The following is a 23,313-nucleotide window of genomic DNA, read 5'->3' as shown; positions in this document are numbered from 1 at the left end:
AGCTTGTACTACATGGCTTCGCCAACCGCGCCAGCCACTCAGGCTGAGACCTTTGGCATGTATCTTTCGGCTCTGAAATAGTCGACATGTTTACTCACACGATGCAGCAATCTGTATGTACATGCAACGCATTCCGCACAGCTTGCGGCACTGGTCCTCCTGAGATGGATATATGTATACATGGATGTATATTACGTATCATCAGTGAACGAATTGTGGAAAGAAGCAGAAGCCTTGGCTGCTCACGAGTGAAGCTGTTCAAGGCCTCCACGCTATATTACACTGAATGACACAGACGTATATATAGAAAAGAAATGCCTGACATTCGAATCACATTGTCAGCAAGGCCCACGAGTCGTCATCGATTCACACGCCTTGCGCGCGACGACCGGTCGACCATCATGCAGATCCTTCCTTCTTGGCTTCCTCCGCGTACAGCGCCTTGATCTCCTCCACGTCGTCGCTGCTGCCCAGGAATATCGGGGATCTCTCGTGGATGTCGGTGGGGATCAGGTCAAGCGACTGCATTGCATTGCCAACAAACAGAGTGTCAACATACTGTCTGTTGCTGGACATGAAATTCTGGCCAAGGGAAGAAAAACAGAGATGCTTGCATGTCACAACAACACATACCCGTCCTTTGCCTGTGAAAGACTGGCCTCCAGCCTCCTCCATCAGGAATGACATGGGGAACACCTCATACATCACACTGCAAACACAGCAAATTCAGGCAACTTCAGAACAGCTGCGTGCAATGGTGGAGGTGCTGTTTGAGTTGTGCGCACAGGCAGTGGCGTACCGGAGCTTTCCGCTCGGGCTCTTCTTGTCCGCGGGGTACAGGAATATGCCGCCGTATAGCAAGGTGCGGTGGACATCGGCAACCATGCTGTGAACCATCAGGAATGGAGTGTTATATGTTGTGACAAGCATTTTACAAGTTTGTTAACATTCATTGATCGTGTAAATTTTGCATTGTCGGGGGGAAGCTTCTGAAGTATGAGAGGTAAATTGTTCAATTCGTCAGGTAAGCAGGTTGAAGATTCACAAACCTGCCAATGTATCTCAAGGATTTGGGTGATGAACCATCCGTGGGATACTTGCACTTCTCCACGTACCTGTTGTATATATGTGGTAAATTTTTAGCAGGAACACTCAAGGAAGTAACACTACTCTGAAAACAACAAGATCTCATACTTTGCAGTAGGGGTGTCCCAGTTCTTGGCATTCCCTTCGTTAACCGAATAGATCTTTCCTTTCGGCGGTATCTGAAGCATAAAGCATGCAGATTTTAGTAGTACGCCTCTTGGTGAATTTTCAGAAAATAAATACTACAGTAAATCTCAGTAATTCTGCCAGCACACCTTGATGTCTGGATGAGTCATTATGAACTCCCCAAGAGAAGGGTCAAGCGTGAAGCCGTTGACACCATTTCCAGTGCTCAGGACAAGCTGCAGACAATTAGCATACACAGGCCAATTCAGACAGTGCGCTTACAGTCACGCAAAGATTTATCTTGCTTGTGCAACACGAGGTCAGGGAACTTGATTAATTACCGTGCAGGAACTCCCATACATGCAGTATCCAGCAGCAATCATGTCCTTCCCAGGCTGCAGTACTTCCTCCAGAGTCACGGTGTCTTGGTTCTTGATCATGTAGATCCCAAAGATCTGTAGAAAAACATGTAAGAATAAGGAATAAACTGTCCATGCAGCATATTTCTACTTTTTTATGAGCATATCCCCTGGGACTTTGAAATGGCAAAAAGGAAAGCAGACTCCCCGTAATTGTGCGTGTTCCGAACAACTTTTTTAGCTTTGAAATTACTTGTGCGCTTCCCCTACCGTTCCGATGGAGACGCCGCAGTCGATGTTGGAGGAGCCATCCAGGGGGTCAAAGCAGACACAGTACCTGATGGAAAATGAAGATCCGCACATTTCATCAGAAACAACAGAGGAAAATTCGCTCCTTGACCACATCAAGGTATTTGAGCAGAGCAATCAAGGAGCCGAAGGCTTTTACGCACTTCCCACGGAGCTTAGGGTCCACGAACGTCGCCTTCTCGTCCTCCTCGGACACAAGAACACACTGCACGTATCGGTTCGCAGCGCAAAGCAGTGTCACAAAACAGAATGAAATCAACAATCTTGTATGTACAAAAAGAAAAGAAATGGCAGGGAAAAAAAAGAAATGGGATGAGACAAAGTTCATACGGTGCGGCCGCTGCTGACGAGGGCATTGACGAACACCTCGTTGGAGAGCACGTCCAGCTTCTTCTGCTCCTCCCCCTGAAGAGCCCGCGCCACCAATTGACAAACAGGCAACCATCATCATCATCATCATCATCATCATGCTTCCATTCCCACGGATCGGAAGCAAAACTGAACTGGAGAGAAGAGAAAAGAAAGAGGAAGAGCACAGCAGCTTGCCTGGACGTTGGTCTCGCCGGCGAGACCGGTGAGCTTGGCGAGGCCGGCCTTGTTGACGGCGGAGGCGACGAACTTGCAGCCGAGGACGATGTGGGAGAGGAGGATGGTGAGGTCGCCGCGCGACTCTGGGTGCCTGCTCTGCTCGTTCAGCACGTGCCGCGTGATGGTCATCAGGTCCGTCCGGAACGTGTCCGCCGCGTGATCCATCTTCTCCGATCGGCCGGGGACGACCCTACCCTCCCTCTCGTTCGCTTAGCTCGGACGGAGAGCTCGTTTTGCTTGCAGCGCGGACCCCGGAAGTGAGCGATCTATCTATGCCCAAGTAGTACGGCGCGGGAAGTGGCCGGCTGCGAACCGTGACGTGACGCGCGGCGTGCCGTTTTGGTAGGTAGCGCGGGGAGAAAGTGAGGCTGGGAGCGGAGGGGCTTGGGGCTCCAACGGAATGAGCGCCGAGGCCTATCCCCTCTATCCGCGATGGCTGGTAGCACGGTGGCCGGGCGCGTCTGTGGCCGTCGCGTGGTGACTGGTGAGGTGATGGGAGTGAGTGAGAGGAGCGCAGGGCTTTGTCCCGCGCCCGCACGTAACCTTCCCGCCGGAGCAAGGCGCCAACGCGGGCGCTTAGCCATCACGCCGACAGCGGCTCTGTTTAGCTATAACCTGAAGCCCGACGTGACGGCGAGGCGGTTTTGCGACGGTCGTCAGGGGCGAAACGGCGGTTCGTATCAAGCAAAGCTTGGGCTGTTGGCATCTGTTATTGAATTCAATAATCAAGACGAACTTTGCTTGATGGCCTGCCCTTCGCGCGTACGTGGAATATCCTACCTTTTTTTTTATGAACAGTGAATATCCTACCCCTTTTCAACCATACGTGGTATATACCAGGCTCAGCCTCAAGTGTGGCTTCAGATCCTGGATTCGAATGCACTTTCGTGGTCCAGTCAAGCCACTGGCGCAAACTTGACACTGTCTATAACTTCGCCGACTAAGGTCAACAGAGAAAACGTGCCCATTTATACCGTTGCTTGTATAATAATAAAAGTTGCATCCAGGAAATCAGCAAAGGCATTTGCATTTGACACGGTATGCATGTTGACCATTTAACACAGTATGCATATCGCAAGCAGAACACTCAAACATAAATAAACTTGTAATAAAATCACAGAAGCATAATCTTCAACAATATCACAACATAAATTATGAGCAACCAGTGTTCCAACATACAGTACATAATGTAAGGGCAGCAACTGTGCTCCAACATACTTGAGAAATGAGATAGCGACAATCTAAGCAGGGAAGACAATGATGTTGGCCATTGCTAAGTGATGTTAGTTGCTATTCGAAGGCGTCACCAAAGAATAACAGATTTACAGTATTGATCCCGTGCCTCACAGACACTTTCATGGGCAACCAGACTTAGTACAGCACAACAATATCCGGTTGATTTTCTTTCTGAGAAACGGGAGCAGAGGCGTAACTGAAGGTACAAGGAGCAAGTATAACAGTATCAGGATCTTTGTCGGAAAACAGCATTAACCTGGAGCCTTCCAAGATAATTGCAGGATCACACTTCAAACTTCAAAGTATAGTACAACAACTGTTTGTTTTCTTCGCCTGCTTATAGAACATCTGAAAAGGCAGAATAACATCTCTCAGGAAAATATATGATAACAGAAATAAGCGAAGCATTGAAATGACCCATAACACTAACATCATGATTTTCATCAGCAAGTTAAAAAGAAGTGTCGTAAGAGCCCTTTTGCCATATGTACATTATACGCTGTATCTAACAACAAGCATTCTGGAAACTGGACAGAGTTCAAGAAATTATAATTATACTAGAAGATAACCAGCACGTTGCAACAGGAACACATGCTAACATTGGTAATAGTGATGACATGGATGAAGTGTGAGGATTAACTATGATGAGATGGCATGCTGATGATGTGGCAAACATGCATGACTTGTTGATGTGGATGAGTTGCATGGATAGAATAAAATAGGTAGATAGTGGGGTGAGCGTGCAACTAAAAAATACTCCCTCCGTTCACTATTATAAGGCGTTTTGGATATTTCAGTGTGGACTACATACGGATCAAAATGAGTGAACAAACACACTAAAACACGCCTATATACATCTGATTCAGAAAAAAGTTAGAACATCTTATAATAGTGAACTGTGGGGGTAGAAAAGAAGGAAACAATTAATAGGTGATATGTGTTCTGATGTGGTATGTGTGCATGTTCCAAGGAATAGTAGTGGGGATCAACTATTTAGGAATATAGGATTACAGGCCAGATGTTGTAAGCGCAGCATTAGAGCAGCTTTGGTCAATGTTGTAAAGAAATAGGAGTGAAGGACATTACAACTAGATTTATATTATTATACAAACCAACAAAATTATATTAGCATCACATATAGTACATGAATAGAAATAAGTATCACTTTACAGTCATCCCATGAGCAGTGATCCTTTCACACTAGACAAGTAAACTTTACAATTTAATGGAGTATATGCACAAGTGCTGGTAGGAACCGGATCCCTACCAGGGTGTGGTCTCAGGTTGTAGGGGTGGAAGGAGGGATGGCGTGGAGGAAGGCGTGGTCTCCCGGCTAGAGAGAGAGAGCGCAGCGGTGGCTAGGGTTAGGTCTCCCGGCTCCCTAAGGAAGCCGGGCAAATATGATTGCTTCTTGCTTAATCCCAAAACGGGTCCTTGCACGAGTTTATATAATCCTCCTAATAAGATAATTGGGCTAAGCCCCTAATAACGATAAGATAAATTGGGCCACAACTAACTAGGCTAAGCCCCTAATATGCCAGTCATAACATCTCTCCCCGCCTGCACAAACAGCTCGTCCTCGAGCTGGAAGGCGGGGCAGATCAACGGTCGCCAAACACCTCCGCGTCAACTGGGGCGGGCTGGTCGCCGAGCCCGGCGGCGGCGGGGTCCTCCTCAATGTAGTCTGCAGCCTCCAGGTAGAAGAGTTGTGGGCAGACGTTGCCCGGTACGTAGGGCTCGTCACAGTTGAAGCACAACCCTTGGCCGCGACGCTCGAGTTGCTCGGCCGGGGTAAGCCGGGGGAACGGGCATGCCGCAGCCGCGGCGAGGGGCGTCGCGGAAGCCTGGGCAAGCCGACCCTGCGCGGGAACTTCTGGCCAAGGTGGCGGCCCAGCGGCCCGGGGTGGTGGCGCCTGCTGGATGGCCACCGCGCGACACTCGAACGTGCGGGCGTAGTACATGGCCGTCTGGAGGTTCTATGGCCCGCGCATCTCCACGTCCACGCGAATGTGGTCCGGTAGGCCGCCGACGAAGAGCTCAGCCCGCTGACGAGCCGAAACACCGGGGGCGTGGCACGCCAGTGCCTGGAAGCGGTCGGCGAAGTCTTGCACCGAGGTGAGGAACGGAAGACGCCCAAGCTCCGCCAGACGGCTCCCGTGTATAGGTAGACCGAAGCGCAAGAGGCACAATTCGCGGAAGCGTTCCCATGGTGGCATGTCGCCCTCGTCTTGTTCGAGGGCGTAGTACCACGTCTGTGCGGCTCCTCGGAGATGATACGAGGCGATCCAGGTGCGGTCGGACGCGAGCGTGCGCTGTCCCCTGAAAAATTGGTCGCATTTGTTGAGCCAATTCAGGGGGTCGACGGTGCCGTCGTAGGTCGCGAACTCCAGCTTGGAGAATCTCGGCAGCGTCTGGACATGGACGACGGGCGGGTGCGCCTCGTCAGCACGGCGCAGCGAGGATGACGGGGCCGAGTATGCGGGCATCAGGGTGCCGCCCTGGAACAGGGGCCCGTCGACGCTGGCGAAGGGCTCGGCGTAGCCGAGGACCCGCCAAACTGCATGGCCGGGTGCGTCACCGGCGGAGGCAGCACGTGCGGCCCGACCGAGGCCGTCGTGTAGACCGGCGGAAGGGACCCAGCGAGCCAGGCCGGTAACGAAGACGGCGACATGGGAAACCAGACCTGGTGGATGGGCACCCCCGGGCCCGTCGTCGGGATGCCCAGGGCCGCGGTCGCCGGTGGTGACGGCTGCAGCTGTTGCCCCTGCTGCATGGTGGAGGCGCCGGGGTTCGTAGCTGGTGGCGGCTGCCATGGCAGCTGCTGCATGGCGGCGGCGACGGGGTCGCCAAGGACGGCGGCTGCGGCGGCGGCGGGGCGGTGGCGAAGGGCACAGGCAGCTGCGGCCCATAGGATCTCGCGAGGAACGTGTAGATGCCCATGACCGCCTGGGTGAGATCCCGAATGGCAGCCGTCATCTCCTCCGGGGTGAAGACGACGGGGACGGGCGCGACGGAGGTGACCGGCACCGGCAAGAGTGGGGCACTGGCCGTGGTGGCCATCAGGGCGGTTGTCGCGGTCGGCAGCGGAAGGGTCGGGGTGGGCGGCAGTGAGGACATGATCGCACCAGAGCTATCTGATACCAAATTGGTAGGAACCGGATCCCTACCAGGGCATGGTCTCAGGTTGTAGCGGTGGAAGGAGGGATGGCGTGGAGGAAGGCGTGGTCGCCGTCGTTGCGTGCGCGCGAGAGAGAGAGAGAGAGCGCAGCGGCGGCTAGGGTTAGGTCTCCCGGCTCCCTAAGGAAGCCGAGCAAATATGATTGCTTCTTGCTTAATCCCAATACGGGTCCTTACACAAGTTTATATAATCCTCCTAATAAGATAATTGGGCCAAGCCCCTAATAACGATAAGATAAACTGGGCCACAACTAACTGGGTTAAGCCCCTAATATGCCGGTCATAACAAGTGCGCCTGCAGCAAAATAATGTGCAGGCTGAGGCTCAAAGATGTTGAATGCTCGTTGTAGCTCGGAGATAACTAACAGTAACTAGCAATTTTTCACCATGTCATTAAACACAAAAGCACTCATGAGGTAAATAGAAAACAGATAGATATATGCTTACCTGTGAAGCAGCACTCAGGTCTGAGCTTTTTTCAACCAAGCTATCCAACCTCTCTCCTCTTTGAAGGACATTCTCTATAGTTTTATGCTGTTAAATTATTCAAACACAAATAAAGCATATCAGCAATAGGTTGCTCCCACACACACAAAAACAGCATGACATCTTCGGTACAAGATGGGGTTGACTGGCCTTGCACCCATTGTGTGTGATGCAAGTAGTGGGTAAATCTGTAGATATCCAAGCAGGCAGAAAAAAATCAAATAAGAAAACACTTACTAGGATAATTTTTGTTTCATCCAAGTCCCTCTGGATTTTTGTTAACTTGTCAGCCTCTGCAGGATCCTACAAAATGGCAGATGCTTCATCATTAAAAAAAACAAGTTTACTCATCGGTTCCGGCAAGTTGGACAAAGCAATGAAAATGACCAGAGAATAAAGCATACTGCAAAAATACACTGACATGTCCAAACATAGAACCTATTCATGAATATGTGCAAAATATAGAACCAATCCCTGAGAAGCCAACACAGAATACCATGGGTCTGGAATACATAGCAACTTTTTCTTTCAAAAACAGGCATACAACTACAAGATACAACACATTCCTAAGAAAATAGAATCCCCCAGCACACCAAACTTTTATCTGGCCATCTTCTTCATCATAAAAGATAAAACAAGAAATAGAGAACAACTGTGGTTATACGATGGATATCGCAGAATTGTGAAAGAGACAACTTATTACAAGTGTGGTTGCTCCCTCCCTCCCTCTCAATTCTTCTTACCGTGGAGTATATAGGAAAAATAGACCAGTGTACCGATTACTATGCCCGGAAAAAAACATATAGCATTATGCTACCTCCTAGCAATGAACACATGAGCATACAGAACCTTCCATAGATGGTTATACCTGAAATTTTGTCAAAGCTTCCATCAGGAAAGGCCACTCTTGAGTGGAATCTGCTGTGGCAGCTTTCCAAGCATCCCCAAAAGCCTTCTGGTATTCGTCAAGTACCTTCATAAAACACATCACAGCTAAGTATCACCAGAAAACACTACTATGGAAGAACTGCTCTATGGAACTTATTCAGTTATAACAGTACAACAAATTTTCACATGACCTCGATAAAATCATGATTATTATCTATACACATTTGAATATATGTCAGGAGAAAAATATATTTGTTTAGCAAAGACTGTACATGGTTTATCAGTCTCTGCTCTCTGGCTAATTACAAAAAAAAGGGACCCTAGACAACATCGCACTCCATTGTTTTCTCAGACAACATGGTATACATTTCATTGAACACCGAAGCAAGACTCCGAACATTGGTTATAGGTTGTAGCTAGTCTGTATCTAGAAGCAAAACAACTTTATGGTTGTTTAGGCCATTCGGAATAAGAACACATAACAGGAAGATCGATCCCGGCCTGTTGGTAAAAAATGATCATAGACCAATCATGAAATACATAATACATGAGTTTCAACAACAACGATCTATTACCTTATTCAGAAGAGAAAATGCACTTCGTACAGGATAGTGATCATCCATGAATGCCACCACGCAGAGGCCATTTCTGTTGTGTGAGTGAACCTTGTATTCTGCAAAGAAACAACAAAGTGTCTGAATGATTATATCTTCACAATTACATATGCGAAAATGAATTTGCTCAAAGTCACTGAAACAAGAAGGAACACCGGCAATCAACTGAACATACAATGAATAAGAGCAACTGGGATTTAAATTACGCCGTGAGCATCAAAATTAGGTCAAATCCACCAAATTGTCAATATTGTCACATAATCATGAATCATTATGGAGAGACAATTACAAACCTACAGCGCTACTTTCAGCAACAATATCTCTTCCAACAGCGCATCCGATGAACTGGATAGGGCTACAGGCTACTTTGCAGAGATCGCCGGAATCACCCATGTTGGCCTTGCTCTAGGAATCAAACTACTGCGAGGCCTGTAGTTCCAAACCCAGACCCCGGATCTGAGCATCGGATCACAAAGTAAGCTAGACCTAGAGGGCAGCGGCAAGCAGATCTGAGGAGGGGTGGTTACCTTCGTGCTGGACGGACTGGCGCTGGCCGGGCTGGGTGCGCTGGGCGACGGTGCGGGCGACGAAGACGATGAACTCGCGGGCGGCGCCGCGCTGGAAGAAGCCGAAGTGGCTGACGTCCGTGGCGTTGGCCAGCACGAGCGCCTCCGAGCCCTGCCCGCCGCTGGAGGAGGAGCCCCCGGCGCCTCCCGCCGACGGCTTCAGCACGACGAGCGCCGTGATCTTCATCTCCGCTCCGACGAGGCTACTGGATCCGCGGCGACCTTGGGCGGTGAGTTGGATGGGTTTGGACGGGAGTGGAGATCGCCGCGCGGAAGTAAAAGAAGTTTCTCCCCTCCCTTTTCCTACTTTGCTGGATTCGGTCTCACCCCCACGACGTCGACAAGTCAATGACAGCGGGCCAGCCTTGGGAGGACAGCGTTGGTTTTCAGCTACTATTGGATTCCTTCCGCCAACCACCAACGGAAGGGCCAAAGAGGCAAACGGGGAGCACCTGGAAACTTCCAGAACAAAATCTGGGGAACAAATATGGAGCAACACAACGGCGGTGGGCTTATCCATGGACGGTAATCATTAAGCGGCGATACTGTTCTTCATCTCCATCACAGCAGCGCCATCAGAAAACATGAGTAAAAAATCCAAAAATAAAGTAGTGGAAGAAAACGAACACTGAAAAATCCAATGAGGAAAGGGATGAAAATTATTATGCGGCAACCGCGTTCTTCCTCTGCATCACATCACAACCATCATACAGCTAGACAACATAAATGAAGAACAAGAAAGCAGTACGCATCACAGAGAAAAACACTGAAATGAGATTCATATGATGATAACTGCACTCTTCATTGATAATTCATCGCAGCGAGGAGCTACATATGGCAAGACAACGATGAGAGCGGACAGGAACATGTTAAGCTACACCACCAAGCTCTGAAACCGGAACATCACAGTAGGACTCTCTGATAACGCACGCACGCGGCTACCGCTACCTAGGCCCTCTCCCCGCGGATGCGGCGGGCGAGCTGGATGTCCTTGGGCATGATGGTGACGCGCTTGGCGTGGATGGCGCAGAGGTTGGTGTCCTCGAAGAGCCCGACGAGGTACGACTCGGCGGCCTCCTGCAGCGCGGAAACGGCGGAGCTCTGGAAGCGGAGGTCGGTCTTGAAGTCCTGCGCGATCTCCCGCACCAGGCGCTGGAACGGCAGCTTGCGGATCAGCAGCTCCGTGCTCTTCTGGTACTTGCGGATCTCACGGAGCGCGACGGTGCCGGGGCGGAAGCGGTGGGGCTTCTTCACCCCGCCAGTGGCCGGGGCCGACTTGCGCGCCGCCTTGGTCGCCAGCTGCTTCCTCGGCGCCTTCCCGCCGGTCGACTTCCTCGCCGTCTGCTTCGTGCGAGCCATTGCTGCGGGGTGGGGGTGGGGAGGGGAGGCTGCTTCGGTGGTTGTTGATTGCTTGGGGGATTTGGGAGCTGGATGAGATGGGATGGAGAGGATGGGGGCGGTTAAGTAGGGAGGAGCCGGCGGGATACTAGAAAAATTTCGGCGCTGCGGCGAGGTCGAGTGGATGGAAGATGGATTTGGGGCGTTGGATTGGTGGCGGGTGGGCGGCTGAGATTGGTTTTTGGGTTAGAGCACGCGGATCGTGGGGTGCGATCCGTGGGAAGGCGATTACAGGTTTCTCATTGGTTGGGGTGTGACTGTGTCTGTGTAGAGTCACGCGGATCGTTGGCCAGGATTCCTCGATTCTGATTGGCTGATCTGACAGTGGGCCTTGCACGGTGTAGCGTTCCTTTTTCAGTTGTCGTGTAGTGTTTATGGTGAATAACAAATGGGTCCAAATCTTTTTCCCGGCTTCATATTTCTTACTGCGAGTTTCAAACAAGAACTCAAATTTTATCTTTCTTTTTTTGCGAGAAACTCAAATTTTATCTTGTGGGTACATATAGTACTTTCTCTGTTTCTAAATATTTGTCTTTCTAATGATTTCAACAACTGACTACATACGGAGCAAAATAAATGAATCTACACTCTAAAATATGTTTTAAATCTCTAAAAAGACAAATATTCAGGAAGTGAGGGAGTATATGTTTTTGATTTGTCTTTTTAAGTTTTTATTAATAGCTACTTTTTAAATAATCCCTCAATTCATACATATAAAATGTTTAGGATATTTTAATATGAGCTATATACGAACTGAAATTAGTGAATAAACACACTAAAATGTTAGAACATTTAGAGATATTAAAACTGCGCATCTTTCCAACCATCTCAAGCCACTAGCATTCTCAGCCGTTGGATCTTCGGTTTGTATGTTTTCAACTGTCCGATTACCTTTCAGTCATGCCTGGCTTTCGTTCGCTACCCAGCAAGCGCCACACGTAGTGGGCCGCTGCTCCGGAAACAATTTTGGCCCTCTCGTGTTAAATTGGACCAAATGGGCAATATGGTGTACCACTCTCCGTCCACATGGCAGCCATCGATCTCTCGTGGAAAAAATGGCACAGCCCTCTCTCGGTGGCTAGCATGGTGACTGTCCCTCGTCTCTGACCGACCGGTTCGCCTGGCAGGCCGATGCCATGGGGCACTGGCGCGGAATGCTAACCATCCTCTGGGTTGCCCCGCCGGCGACGCAACGGGGAGGTGGGTGGGGCAGCGAATCGTCGATTGTTGTTTGGAATTCATTTACAGGCAATTGATTGACGAAAATAATCAGAGCCGGTGATCGATGCATGCCAATCGCCAGCCGCGATAATTGCATATCACTTACCAATGTCGATTCATGCTCTTTCTCTGGTCTGGGCGCCTCGATATAATCTCCACCGCCCCTCTGCTCCTGTCGTGGAATTGTCACGTCAGATGTCCTAGCGAAAGGACTTAATCGTGGAGCCATCGCAACTGGGAAGCTTGAAGGGGTTACTAGGACAAGAGACACGGGAGGTTTATACTAGTTCGACCCCTTACGATGAAGGTAAGGCCTACGTCTAGTTGGGTTGGTATTGCTTGATGTTTCGATGACCAGGAAGCGAGATACGCTATGCCCGGTTCCCGATGAGTTGTTTCTTACCCTCAGCCGCCAGCGGGTCGCCCCCTTATATACACGGGTCGGGGCCCTGCGGCTTACAGAGTCCCGGCCGGCTCATAAACAGTGTTCGGCTCGGTGACTAGTTAAATCTACCTTACGATACAAGTCATGCCATTATGGCGGTTTACTACGACGGGCCTCAAGTCGCTGGTGGGCCTTAGACCCTTTATTGAACTGCCGTCTTCATGCTTGGTCTTGGGCTTCTTTCTGATGAGTCTTCTTTGCGTAACCCGGCCCCTCCTGGGTGGCTTACACAAATAGTTATATTCCCAACATTAGGCCCCAGATTGAGTTGAACCGGTTCATGTCAATCTTAAAATACTTCAGAAATAAACCTTCAACTTTCTGCCTGTGCAAAGGTTTTTAACCCGCCATGATGTCATTTTCTGGATCCACGTTAACCCACCGTGACGTCATCTTCAATTAAATCCTTATTTTATCCTGCTATATCTTCAATGGATCTTTGCCTTTACTGATTGTCCTGAAACCCGAGGCGTCGGGGTCGCTGGATAATAATATCCAATCTCCTCGTTTCTCGCACCGTCCTGGTCGGCCCTTCCCTATAAATAGGCTCGACCTAGGTCTTCTTCATTTTCTTCCTCAGTCATTCGTCTTCTTCCTCTCGCTCTCTCTCTCTACCGCTCGAGCTCCACCGTCGCCGCCATCGCAAATCTCCTCGTCCTCGCCAACTCAGGCCGCTGCATCAACCTGATTTGACCAGAAAAGCGCGATGAAACTCCACAGCAACTCTGCATCTGTAAGTTTCCTCCTTCTTGTTCCTCAGATTCGCATTAGGATCTTCGAGTTCCTCGGTGTTCTTCATTGTTCGTCAGGAACCCCTTGTAGATTTCATCACCACCGCCGTTTCTTGATCCTTAAAATGATATCAAACTGATGCGGTAGCTATTTTGCACCCATTTCAAACACAAGTAGATTCCTTTTCTCTGTACAGAAGCCTTGTTTAGCACTGATGAACTTATCTGTACTAGTTTTAGGTCTAGAATATTTTCCTTTCTGTGCACATGTTTGATCCAAAATAATATCCGCCAATTGCGAAACCTGTTTATGTTAAGCCCATTTAACCCTAGCGGCCCTCATTGCCGGTTTAAAATAGACAATGTTAATTGACGGCCTTGCCAGCTCCTGGCAACTTAAAATAACTTCTAACTGTTACTGATTCCCATAGCGACTTAGGCAACCAGGTAGAATCAGTCATATGTCATTAGGCCCCTTCTTAAGCTGCCATCTTGAATAAACTTAAATTGTTTTCCTCCGGGTTAAAGTTGAACCGGAACCTCTTATTTTGTCATAGGCTTCAATTTACATAATGGCACCCAAGGCTCCCAAAGCTCCCGTGACCTGCAACTGGATCAAATCCACTGTTACAGAGAGCACTTTGTCTGATTTTGTGAAATCCGGCCATCTGCCCAAGACGAAGGAGGTCATGTCTTATCGTGCTCCTAACCCGCCAGAGGAGAAGCCTCAACCCAAAAAGGGGGAGGTAATCGTGTTTACTAATCACATGAACCGGGCTTCGCTCCACCCGGTTCAAAATTCTTCAGGGATGTTTTGCATTTCTTTTACCTCAGACATCAAGACATCGGGCCCAATTCCGTGTCAAACATTTGCAACTTCCAAGTCTTCTGTGAGGTGTACCTTGGAGAGGAGCCCAATATACTTTTATTCAAAGCGCTGTTCTATTTAAACCGGCAGAATGAACGTGCCAACGGGCCCAGTCTTGAACTCGGTGGCATCTCGATTCAGCGGCGGAGAGACTGCCTCATGCCGAACTGCCGAGTCACCCAAAGGATTGGAATCATACGTGGTTCTACTGTCAGGACACTTCTCCGGCTGAGGAAAATCCTCTGCCCGGCTTCCGCGCCCCGCGCCTTGAGTCCAACCATCCGCTGCCGGATAAACTGACTACTGTTGAACGTCTGCCACTTGCTCCCACCATTAGAAAAATCAAAGCTCTTTTGGGAAATGGCTTAGACGACATCGACCTGGTCCGAGTCTGGGTTACTTGGCGAGTGCTTCCGTTAAGTCGCCGCACCGGCTTAATGTGCACTTACTCCGGCGAGAAGGATGGCCGACTGCGTCATAGCCCCGATGACTTACCAGAAAATGTGGTGGAGGCCATGATCCAATCATTGTTGAAAGAAGGCACGGGGATTAGTAATGCCTTTGGCTTACTTCCCTTCTGCAAGAAGAACCCGGCCCCTGCTGTGAGTCACCAACCTCAATGAATACTCTTTACTATATTACATCTTGCTTTTACTCATAACCCCTTATCATTTTCACAGGCTGATGACAACTTCTGGAAGGTCAAATATGACCATGAGGCGGCCAAACAAGCCAGAGCGGAAAAAAGAGCCGAAAGGAAAGCCGCCAAAACAGGAACTTCAAGGAAGAAGAAACCAAGCGCTTCAGATTTATTCAAATTGGACGACACTTCTGATGATGAAGAAGAGGCAATTCTTAACTCTCCTGGCTCTTTTATCATTATTTTATTGACATTCTATCCTTTCAGGAGGATACGGGGAACAGCCAAGCAATTGACGAAGAGGTAACTATAATCTCCTCCGACTCAGAGCCCTTGCCAAAGCAAAAAATCCAAAGGGTGACCCGGAAAGTAAGATTTTCACATCCTCTAGCTTATCAAGATCCTTAATTTCTTTTGAAGCAACAACAGTTTGAAAGCCGGAGGCAGACCCGGAACAGCAAGGATGTAGAGCTCTCCTCCGGCTTACCTGACGTAACCAGGAAGCGTCGGACTGAGGTTATCTCCGATTTACATTCTGTTTTACCTTTGGCGGGTTTATTTCGTCAACCTCTCAATTCATCTGACTCCAATTATCAGGATACCTCTCCTTCCTCCGGCGAGTCTATGCAATCTAACATGCCGGCTTTCAAAACTGCCCCGGGGTAACTTAGTTTTGTTTACCTTATGCTTTACCTTACCATGCTTTTATACTCATCCTTCTTCCTTTGTCCACAGCGTGCAAGTGAAGCCTAGTAAGAGGGCAAAAAAGAGTAAGTTGTCCCGAGACCCGGTTGTGACTGAACCAGAGCTTGGCATGACTTCTCCTGATAGTTCTACCCATCAGCCACCGCCTGAACCAGCCTATGACATTCCAGCACCAACCTCTGATCCATCCACCGAAAATACTCTCAACAGCTCTGATAACCCGGAAGCTCCTAGCTCGGCCAAGACAATTGATCCAGACGTTGAGATTCTAAAGACTCACTTTGTTGAGCCAGGGCGACCCACTGTCCTTGCCAAGTGTTCTGCTAAGGAGGAACTGCTGGAACGCCGAAAGGCCAAGCTAGACATTGCTGACTATACTAATTTAAGTATTGGAGATATAGTCTCAGGCTATCTCAATCAAGTACATAGCAGTCGTGACCTGGAAATTAACATGGTGAAGCAAATACAGCAAAAAACTGAGGTATGACTGAGGCAATTTTATTTACAGTTTCTGTGTGATCCATCGGTCTCGGATTATTATATGTATATATGTGAGTACTAGCCGGAGGTTTGGAAGAGCGAGCGCTAGCCGGAGCGGTCGGAACCGCACCCATGTCGCCCACCGTACCATACAATCAGCTCCGAAACTCGGTCGTCGCAGGGTGACCCTGCCAGGCCCACAAAGACACTCACATGAAAAGCGCCGGAGGAAGGCACATGTTACCTTGCATGTGGGCCATCTCGGAGGGGAAATAACGACGAGAGGCTGACAAAGTTGACCCACATGCTTGACCCAGTCAAAAACAAGCAACCCAATTTCAAAATAGAGACCTCAATTGACCGAGAGAGCTTCAAAATTAGGGATCTTGTTCAAGTTAAAGATTTCTTTTGCGTAAGGAGTACATCTTTACAAAGGAAGCATACGGTTATTTATAAGGCATGCACACGGTATAAGATTACACAAAGAATGACGTTGAGGTGGACGTTGAATGTGTTTTGTGCCTTGCGAAATAACACTGGAACCGCTGGGTGCATCCTAATAAGTGCAGAGAATCCACATTTTAGATGTGCATGATTAAATGTTTGAGGTGGCGACCACCGATTCATCCTAATTTAAGTTGAGTTGCCATCAACGGTCAACGCCAATGCGGGCCAGACACACTTATCACATGCATCAACATATGCGTCATGGACCCCGATCGATGCTCCTCTCATCAAAGACCTCGCTAGGCATCCTTTAAGTTCCTGGGCTCTAGATTGATTATTATAAGTGGTCTTTGTTCTTGTAGATTTTACTTGTGAGCATCAGTGAGGGTTTAACGGTTATTTCCTAGGTCTTTCCTTGTGTGCACACCATAGCCGGCCAGGGATGTACCCCACATTCCCCACTTTGCATCATGCCCACAAAGACACGGCTGACGAAAAGCACTAGAGGAAGGCACACAGTACCTAGAAGGCGGGTCGTTAACAATCAGAGGCTAACAAAGTTGACCCACTTGCTTGACCCAATCACAATCAACCAACCCAAATTCAAATTAGACACCTCAATTGATGGAGAGAGCTTCAAAATTAGGGAGCTTAATGAAGTTAAAGATTTCTCTTAGGTAGGGAACACATCTTTACAAAGGAAGTGAACGGCTATTTATAAGGCATGCTTACAATACACAGTTACACATAAATTTACACACTCACATGTTCGTGCAAGCAAATAGACACACGTCTATATAGGACTTTCACTTTCTTGTCAACTCGAGTAATTTCAATGCAGCTGACGTCTCTTGTAACTTATCATTACTTTTCCTTTGGGCTCTGGAGTTATCTTGCTCCAGTCTGCCTTTGGGAAAGGAGACATTAGCTTGAGCTCAAAGTTTCTTAAAAGATGGCTCCATATCAGTTTAATTTGCAGATAAGCAAAGGCCATCCCAGGGCAAATATGCCTTCCACCACCAAATGATGTGTACGAGAACTTGCCACCAACTTTGTCCTCCTGTCTCCCAGGACTAAACCGATCAGGGTCATACACCCCAGGGTCCTTGTAAATGTATGGCAGCTTACTGTTAAATACGGTCGGAATTGTGACGTTATGACCTCCTGGTATGTCATATTCCTTGCCTTCCTTGGTGTGGACCTTGAATGTCTTCTGTGCCTTGCGAAATAACACTGGAAGCGCTGGGTGCATCCTAAGTGCCTCCTTTATGCAGTTGTGCAGGGTATCCATCTCTAACAAGGCCTTGTAGTCTATCCGGTTTCCATACTTAATAATGATATGTTTTTGCTCCTCGACGGCCGCCATTAAGAACTTCGTGTTGCTCAGCAAGCGAGCTCCAGTCCATATACTAGTGTGAGAACTCGTGTGCCTTGAAGTAGAAATGAGGATGATCATCATACCAGAGATTTCTGCTATGGTCGTGGGGCGACCATCCTTGTACTTGGAATCAATTAGCCTCTGTAATGCATCCTCCTGTGCTTGGCTGCGTGACCTAACTGCGGCAGAGAATATTTCTTTCAGTTTGATGTGTGCCTTGTCACGTCGGCGGTTTGCCGGTGTTGGAATATATGGGAATAAGAAACTGATGATGGTTGCCCCGTTCTCAAGTTCATGAAGCAATGAATAGATTTCAGTTGGTATCATTTGATGCCGAACCGTATCTGCTAGTAACCACCGACTAGAGGTCAACATGAGCACCTGCTCAAGTTCATGTTTAAGATCAACTGTGCCATCTTGTCCCCACTTTGCAAAGTAGGCCTGCGGAATACAAATAAATACAGTAATCTTTTAGTTCAGTTTCAAGCATTAATCCTATTGCAATGATTTAGTTAATTATATTAAAATTATCTTCTTCTTTTTTGCTGGGAAATGTTGATAGTATCTATAGCTGGTGAGAAAGCACGTCTAAGTGGATGACTCGTACTAGAAAGGTGAATATTTTTTGGTAACTCAACTCCGATCACGTACTTAATCAGTAGTCAATCAATTGGGGAAATAAAAATAAAAATAAAAATAATGATCACTTGTACTATATATTCTACGTACATACCTCCACTTCTTGAAATATGGGATCAACATGGCTCCTCAACTTGGATGGCTGTAGTGCTTGAATAATGAAGTTTGAGTGTTCATTGCGAGTCGCGGTGTCTACCCCAAACCCAACCTCTTGACCATACATTGGAACGGTGAACTCCAACAAATTACCCCAGCTAATCTCTGAGTCCAGCCCTTGAAAGAAATGAGCTGACACCTCCGGTCCAATCAACAGGGTCACCTTGGGTCCAAGCAAGTTTATGGTGAACACACTGCCAAACTTTGTGTATAGATCCTGGATCGTAGCTTGCAAGCCCTTGTTAAGAAGCGGAGGTATGAGAGCTAGGACATTCACCACAGGAGGAAGTGGTCGTGTACACACATGATTACACAACTTGTTTTTTGCTTTTAGAACCTTGGCGGCTACCACAATTATTATTGAACAAAGAACTACTGAGAATAATGTGGTGCTAGCAGCTGCCCAGTCCATAACGTACATTGTCAACTAACTAGACAGGCCCTGCAAAAGAAGTCATGAACATCGAGGGTAGTAAATTAGATTTGTATATCCATACAAGCAAACTAAGTTATTAGATAATAAAGACATTACGGTGCAGTTGTATCATCTTGATACGGCGATTGAGCGGAATTCCAATCATCGAAAATAAATATAGTGAAAGATATTGGATTGTTGACTTGTAATGTAATGTAATGTAATGTAATGTCAGTGTCATTCAATTGATTTATCCGTTATTTGACATGCAACTCGAGCCGCTACCATTACGTCTCCCACCTAGGCAACACCCACTGCCAACTCCCTCTCCTTGTCATCGTCGAGAAAAGCCTATGCGGACGAAGGTTGTAGAGGGGGCTTTTTCCACATGTGAGTTGGACCCATACTTCCTAGGCCGATGGCGGAAATACTGCAACGCTTGTTGGAGAGAGGTTCGGGCCCTGTCCTGGTCGTCAGCCGGCAGTTTGAGCTACAATGGTGGTCAGAGTCATGTCGATGGTTGAGAACTCTCAACTACGCTGCAATATGGACTACCAATTGTTGTTAGCGGCAACGTATACCATTTGTGGTGGACATGTGATACTTCTCCAACGTATCTATATATTTTTGATTATTTCATGCTATTATATTATGAATCTTGTATGCTTTATAAGTCATCTTATACAATTTTTGGGAACTAACCTATTAACTTAGTGCCCCGTGCCGATTCCTGTTTTTTTTTTGCCATTTTCTTTGTTTCGCAGAAAACCATACCAAACGAAGTCCAAACACGATATAATTTTATGGTGATTTTTTTATGGACCAGAAGAATCGCTAGAAGCTTTGGTGGAGGGCCAGAAGACCTGCCGGGAGGCTATAAGCTCAAGGGGCCCGCCTCTGTTTGACCTAATTCTAGCGCTATAAATTCCCATAAATCCAAAAAACCCCAGAGCGAGGCCCGAAACAGTTTTATCACTACCGCAAGCCTCTGTTCTTCCGCGATCCCATCTGGAGGCCTCCGCCGAAACTCTGCCAGAGGGGGAATCCATCACGGAGACCATCTTCATCAACCTTGTTGCCTCCATGATGATGTGTGAGTAGTTCCCACAGGACCTACGGGTCCATAGTCTTCAAATACAATGTTCTCTTTGGAGATCGATTCGATGTAAACCTTTTGCGGTGTGTTTGTTGGGATCCGATGAATTGTGGGTTTATGATCAGATTATTCATTGAAACTATTTGAGTCTTTTCTGACATTTATTTATGTGTGATTTTAAAGCCTTGTATTTCTCTCCGATTTATCTATTTATTTTGGCCAATTAGATCAATTTATCTTCAGTGGAAGAGGTGCTTGGTAGTAGGTTCAATCTTGTAGTGTCCTTACTCTGTGAAAGGAGGAGTTGCAAGGCACGTATTTGTATTGTTGCTACTAAGGATAAAACGATGGGGTTCGATCATATGAATTTGATTTAACTTTGTCTACATTATGTCATCATGCTTCAAGCATTGCTCTGTTTGTTATGAACTTAAAACATTGGATGCATGCTGGATAGCGGTCAAGTGGTGAAGTAATAGCAGTAAATTTAGTAAGATTAACGACCTACGTGTCTCGAACGTAATGCTTTTGTATTGATCATACCATGAAGAATTATCATAACTATGCGTTTTTATATCAATCGCACAACAGTAATTTGTCCACCCACCATTGTTATGCCCATGCGAGAGATGCCTCTAGTGAACATGTGGCCCCCGGGCCCATTCACTTTATATTTAATAAAACCCTAAATTACCTGCTGCAATTATTTACCTTTTATTTCCATTTATTATTATATATCTACCACTATCAGATTTAATCCTTGCCATTAACGTGTACAAGGGGATTGATAACCCTCTTGCACGCATTGGGTGCAAGCTTTTGCTCTGTGTGTATGCAGGTAATGTGTAAGTGTCTATGTGGTATCTCCCATTGGTTCGATAAACATTGAATCTTAACTGAGTGAAATACTTTGTGCTACTATACGACATCACCCTTCCTCTTCGAGTAATCCCAATGCCTATCACAAGTAGCAATATGCGACCAATCATTGGGCGAACTCGTGAACTTACCTAGCAGTGTAGACTATTCATGAGTCTAGGTTATTTGGGGACCTCTCCCAAAGAACAACCCCATCTTCCACATACTGTGCGGTTGCCGACTGCGGTGGAGGCCATGTCCTTATATGAACCAATGATATGTGTTTGGTGACATATGTATTACATGTGATGAAAAATGTGTGTTTAGTAGAAACTTTATTCTTAGATGAATCCATCCATATGTGTCGGTCAAATCAACGACCTAGGAGCACATGCACACTCTATGCGCCCGTCCAAAGGTTACTAAAGCTGTTTCTAAATCTAGATGTCATCATTATATATGGACTTGCTTCTAGTGAACCTATGAATTCTGGGTTTCCTTCCAATAATAAAAACTCCGGAAACATTTCTAATTTTCCTTTTTCAAGAATTTGAAGATGCAAAAAAAAAACAATCTTTCAGAGGAAAATGTGAAGGAAATATGCCCTAGAGGCAATAATAAAGTTATTATTTATTTCCTTATATCATGATAAATGTTTATTATGCATGCTAGAATTGTATTAACCGGAAACATAATACATATGTGAATACATAGACAAACATAGTGTCACTAGTATGCCTCTACTTGACTAGCTCGTTTATCAAAGATGGTTATGTTTCCTAGCCATGGACAAAAGAGTTGTTATTTGATTAACGGGATCACATCATTAGGAGAATGATGTGATTGACTTGACCCATTCCGTTAGTCTTAGCACTTGATCGTTTAGTATATTGCTACTGCTTTCTTCATGACTTATACATGTTCCTATGACTATGAGATTATTCAACTCCCGTTTACCGGAGGAACACTTTGTGTGCTACCAAACGTCACAACGTAATTGGGTGATTATAAAGGAGCTCTACATGTGTCTCCGAAGGTACATGTTGGGTTGGCATATTTCGAGATTAGGATTTGTCACTCCGATTGTCGGAGAGGTATCTCTGGGCCCTCTCGGTAATGCACATCACTTAAGCCTTGCAAGCATTGCAACTAATGAGTTAGTTGTGAGATGATGTATTACGGAACAAGTAAAGAGATTTGCCGGTAACGAGATTGAACTAGGTATTGAGATACCGACGACCGAATCTCGGGCAAGTAACATACCGATGACAAAGGAAACAACGTATGTTGTTATGCGGTTTGACCGATAAAGATCTTCGTAGAATATGTGGGAGCCAATATGAGCATCCAGGTTCCGCTATTGGTTATTGACCGGAAACGTGTCTCGGTCATGTCTACATTGTTCTCGAACCCGTAGGGTCCGCACGCTTAAGGTTTCGATGACACTTATATTATGAGTTTTGATGTACCGAAGGAGTTCGGAGTCCCGGATGAGACCGGAGACATGACGAGGAGTCTTGAAATGGTTGAGACGTAAAGATCGATATATTGGACGACTATATTCAGAGTTCGGAAAGGTTCCGAGTGATTCGAGTATTTTTCGGAGTACCGGAGAGTTACGGGAATTCGCCGGGGAGTATATGGGCCTTATCGGGCTTTAGGGGAAAGAGAGAGGAGAGGTTGGGCGCCCCCCAAGGCCTAGTCCGAATTGGACTAGGGGGAGGGGCTGCGCCCCCTCCTTCCTTCTATTCTCTTCCCCCTTTCCTTGACTCCTACTCCTACTACTTGGAAGGAGGGGAATCCTACTCCCGGTGGGAGTAGGACTCCTCCTTGGCACGCCCTCCTTGGCCGGCCGCCCCCTCCCCCTTGGCTCCTTTATATACGGGGGCAGGGGGGCACCTCTAGACACACAAGTTGATCTCCGTGATCGTTCCTTAGCCGTGTGCGGTGCCCCCCTCCATCATAGTCCACCTCGATAATATCGTGGCGGTGCTTAGGCGAAGCCCTGCGATGGTAGAACATCAAGATCGTCACCATGTTGTCGTGCTGACGGAACTCTCCCTCGACACTCGGCTGGATCGGAGTTCGAGGGACGTCATCGAGCTGAACGTGTGCTAGAACTCGGAGGTGCCGTAGTTTCGGTGCTTGATCGGTCAGGCCGTGAAGACGTACGACTACATCAACCACGCTGTGCTAACGCTTCCACTTTTGGTCTACGAGGGTACGTGGACAACACTCTCCCCTCTCGTTGCTATGCATCACCATGATCTTGCGTGTGCGTAGGAAATTTTTTAAAATTACTATGTTCGCCAACAAAATGCTTGTAGCTGCTCCCGGCGGCATCTATTCCGGCAGATGTTGTTTTTTCATTGGCTCTGCATGGGTGAGCTCCGAACTGCCA

General features: G+C 47.4%; 3 protein-coding genes across 3 annotated transcripts; all 3 read right to left on the bottom strand.

The window, feature by feature from the left end:
• Positions 1 to 160: 160 nt before the first annotated feature.
• LOC123071530 (fructose-1,6-bisphosphatase, cytosolic) lies at positions 161 to 2,844 on the bottom strand. The gene is made up of 11 exons (XM_044495106.1): positions 2,427 to 2,844; positions 2,211 to 2,285; positions 2,024 to 2,085; positions 1,842 to 1,908; positions 1,554 to 1,667; positions 1,362 to 1,448; positions 1,195 to 1,265; positions 1,050 to 1,115; positions 800 to 886; positions 634 to 709; positions 161 to 522 (listed from the first exon to the last, which is right to left on the bottom strand). Exons 1-11 carry the CDS (start codon positions 2,631 to 2,633, stop codon positions 400 to 402), a joined length of 1,035 nt encoding a protein of 344 aa, XP_044351041.1. The 5' UTR covers positions 2,634 to 2,844; the 3' UTR covers positions 161 to 399.
• A 754-nt stretch (positions 2,845 to 3,598) lies between these two features.
• On the bottom strand, positions 3,599 to 9,852 carry LOC123071531 (VAMP-like protein YKT61). The gene is made up of 6 exons (XM_044495107.1): positions 9,397 to 9,852; positions 8,831 to 8,928; positions 8,236 to 8,340; positions 7,605 to 7,670; positions 7,329 to 7,415; positions 3,599 to 4,052 (listed from the first exon to the last, which is right to left on the bottom strand). Exons 1-6 carry the CDS (start codon positions 9,620 to 9,622, stop codon positions 4,002 to 4,004), a joined length of 633 nt encoding a protein of 210 aa, XP_044351042.1. The 5' UTR covers positions 9,623 to 9,852; the 3' UTR covers positions 3,599 to 4,001.
• A 7,350-nt stretch (positions 9,853 to 17,202) lies between these two features.
• Positions 17,203 to 18,985, bottom strand: LOC123067667 (obtusifoliol 14-alpha demethylase-like). The gene is made up of 2 exons (XM_044490367.1): positions 18,482 to 18,985; positions 17,203 to 18,189 (listed from the first exon to the last, which is right to left on the bottom strand). The coding sequence occupies exons 1-2, from the start codon at positions 18,962 to 18,964 to the stop codon at positions 17,203 to 17,205; spliced, it is 1,470 nt and encodes a 489-aa protein (XP_044346302.1). The 5' UTR covers positions 18,965 to 18,985.
• Positions 18,986 to 23,313: the final 4,328 nt, after the last annotated feature.

The sequence above is a fragment of the Triticum aestivum genome, chromosome 3B, assembly GCF_018294505.1.
Source record: "Triticum aestivum cultivar Chinese Spring chromosome 3B, IWGSC CS RefSeq v2.1, whole genome shotgun sequence".
Lineage (NCBI taxonomy): Eukaryota > Viridiplantae > Streptophyta > Magnoliopsida > Poales > Poaceae > Triticum > Triticum aestivum.
The sequence above is the reverse complement of the archived record's forward strand: the minus strand, read 5'-3'. Positions and strand labels throughout refer to the sequence as shown.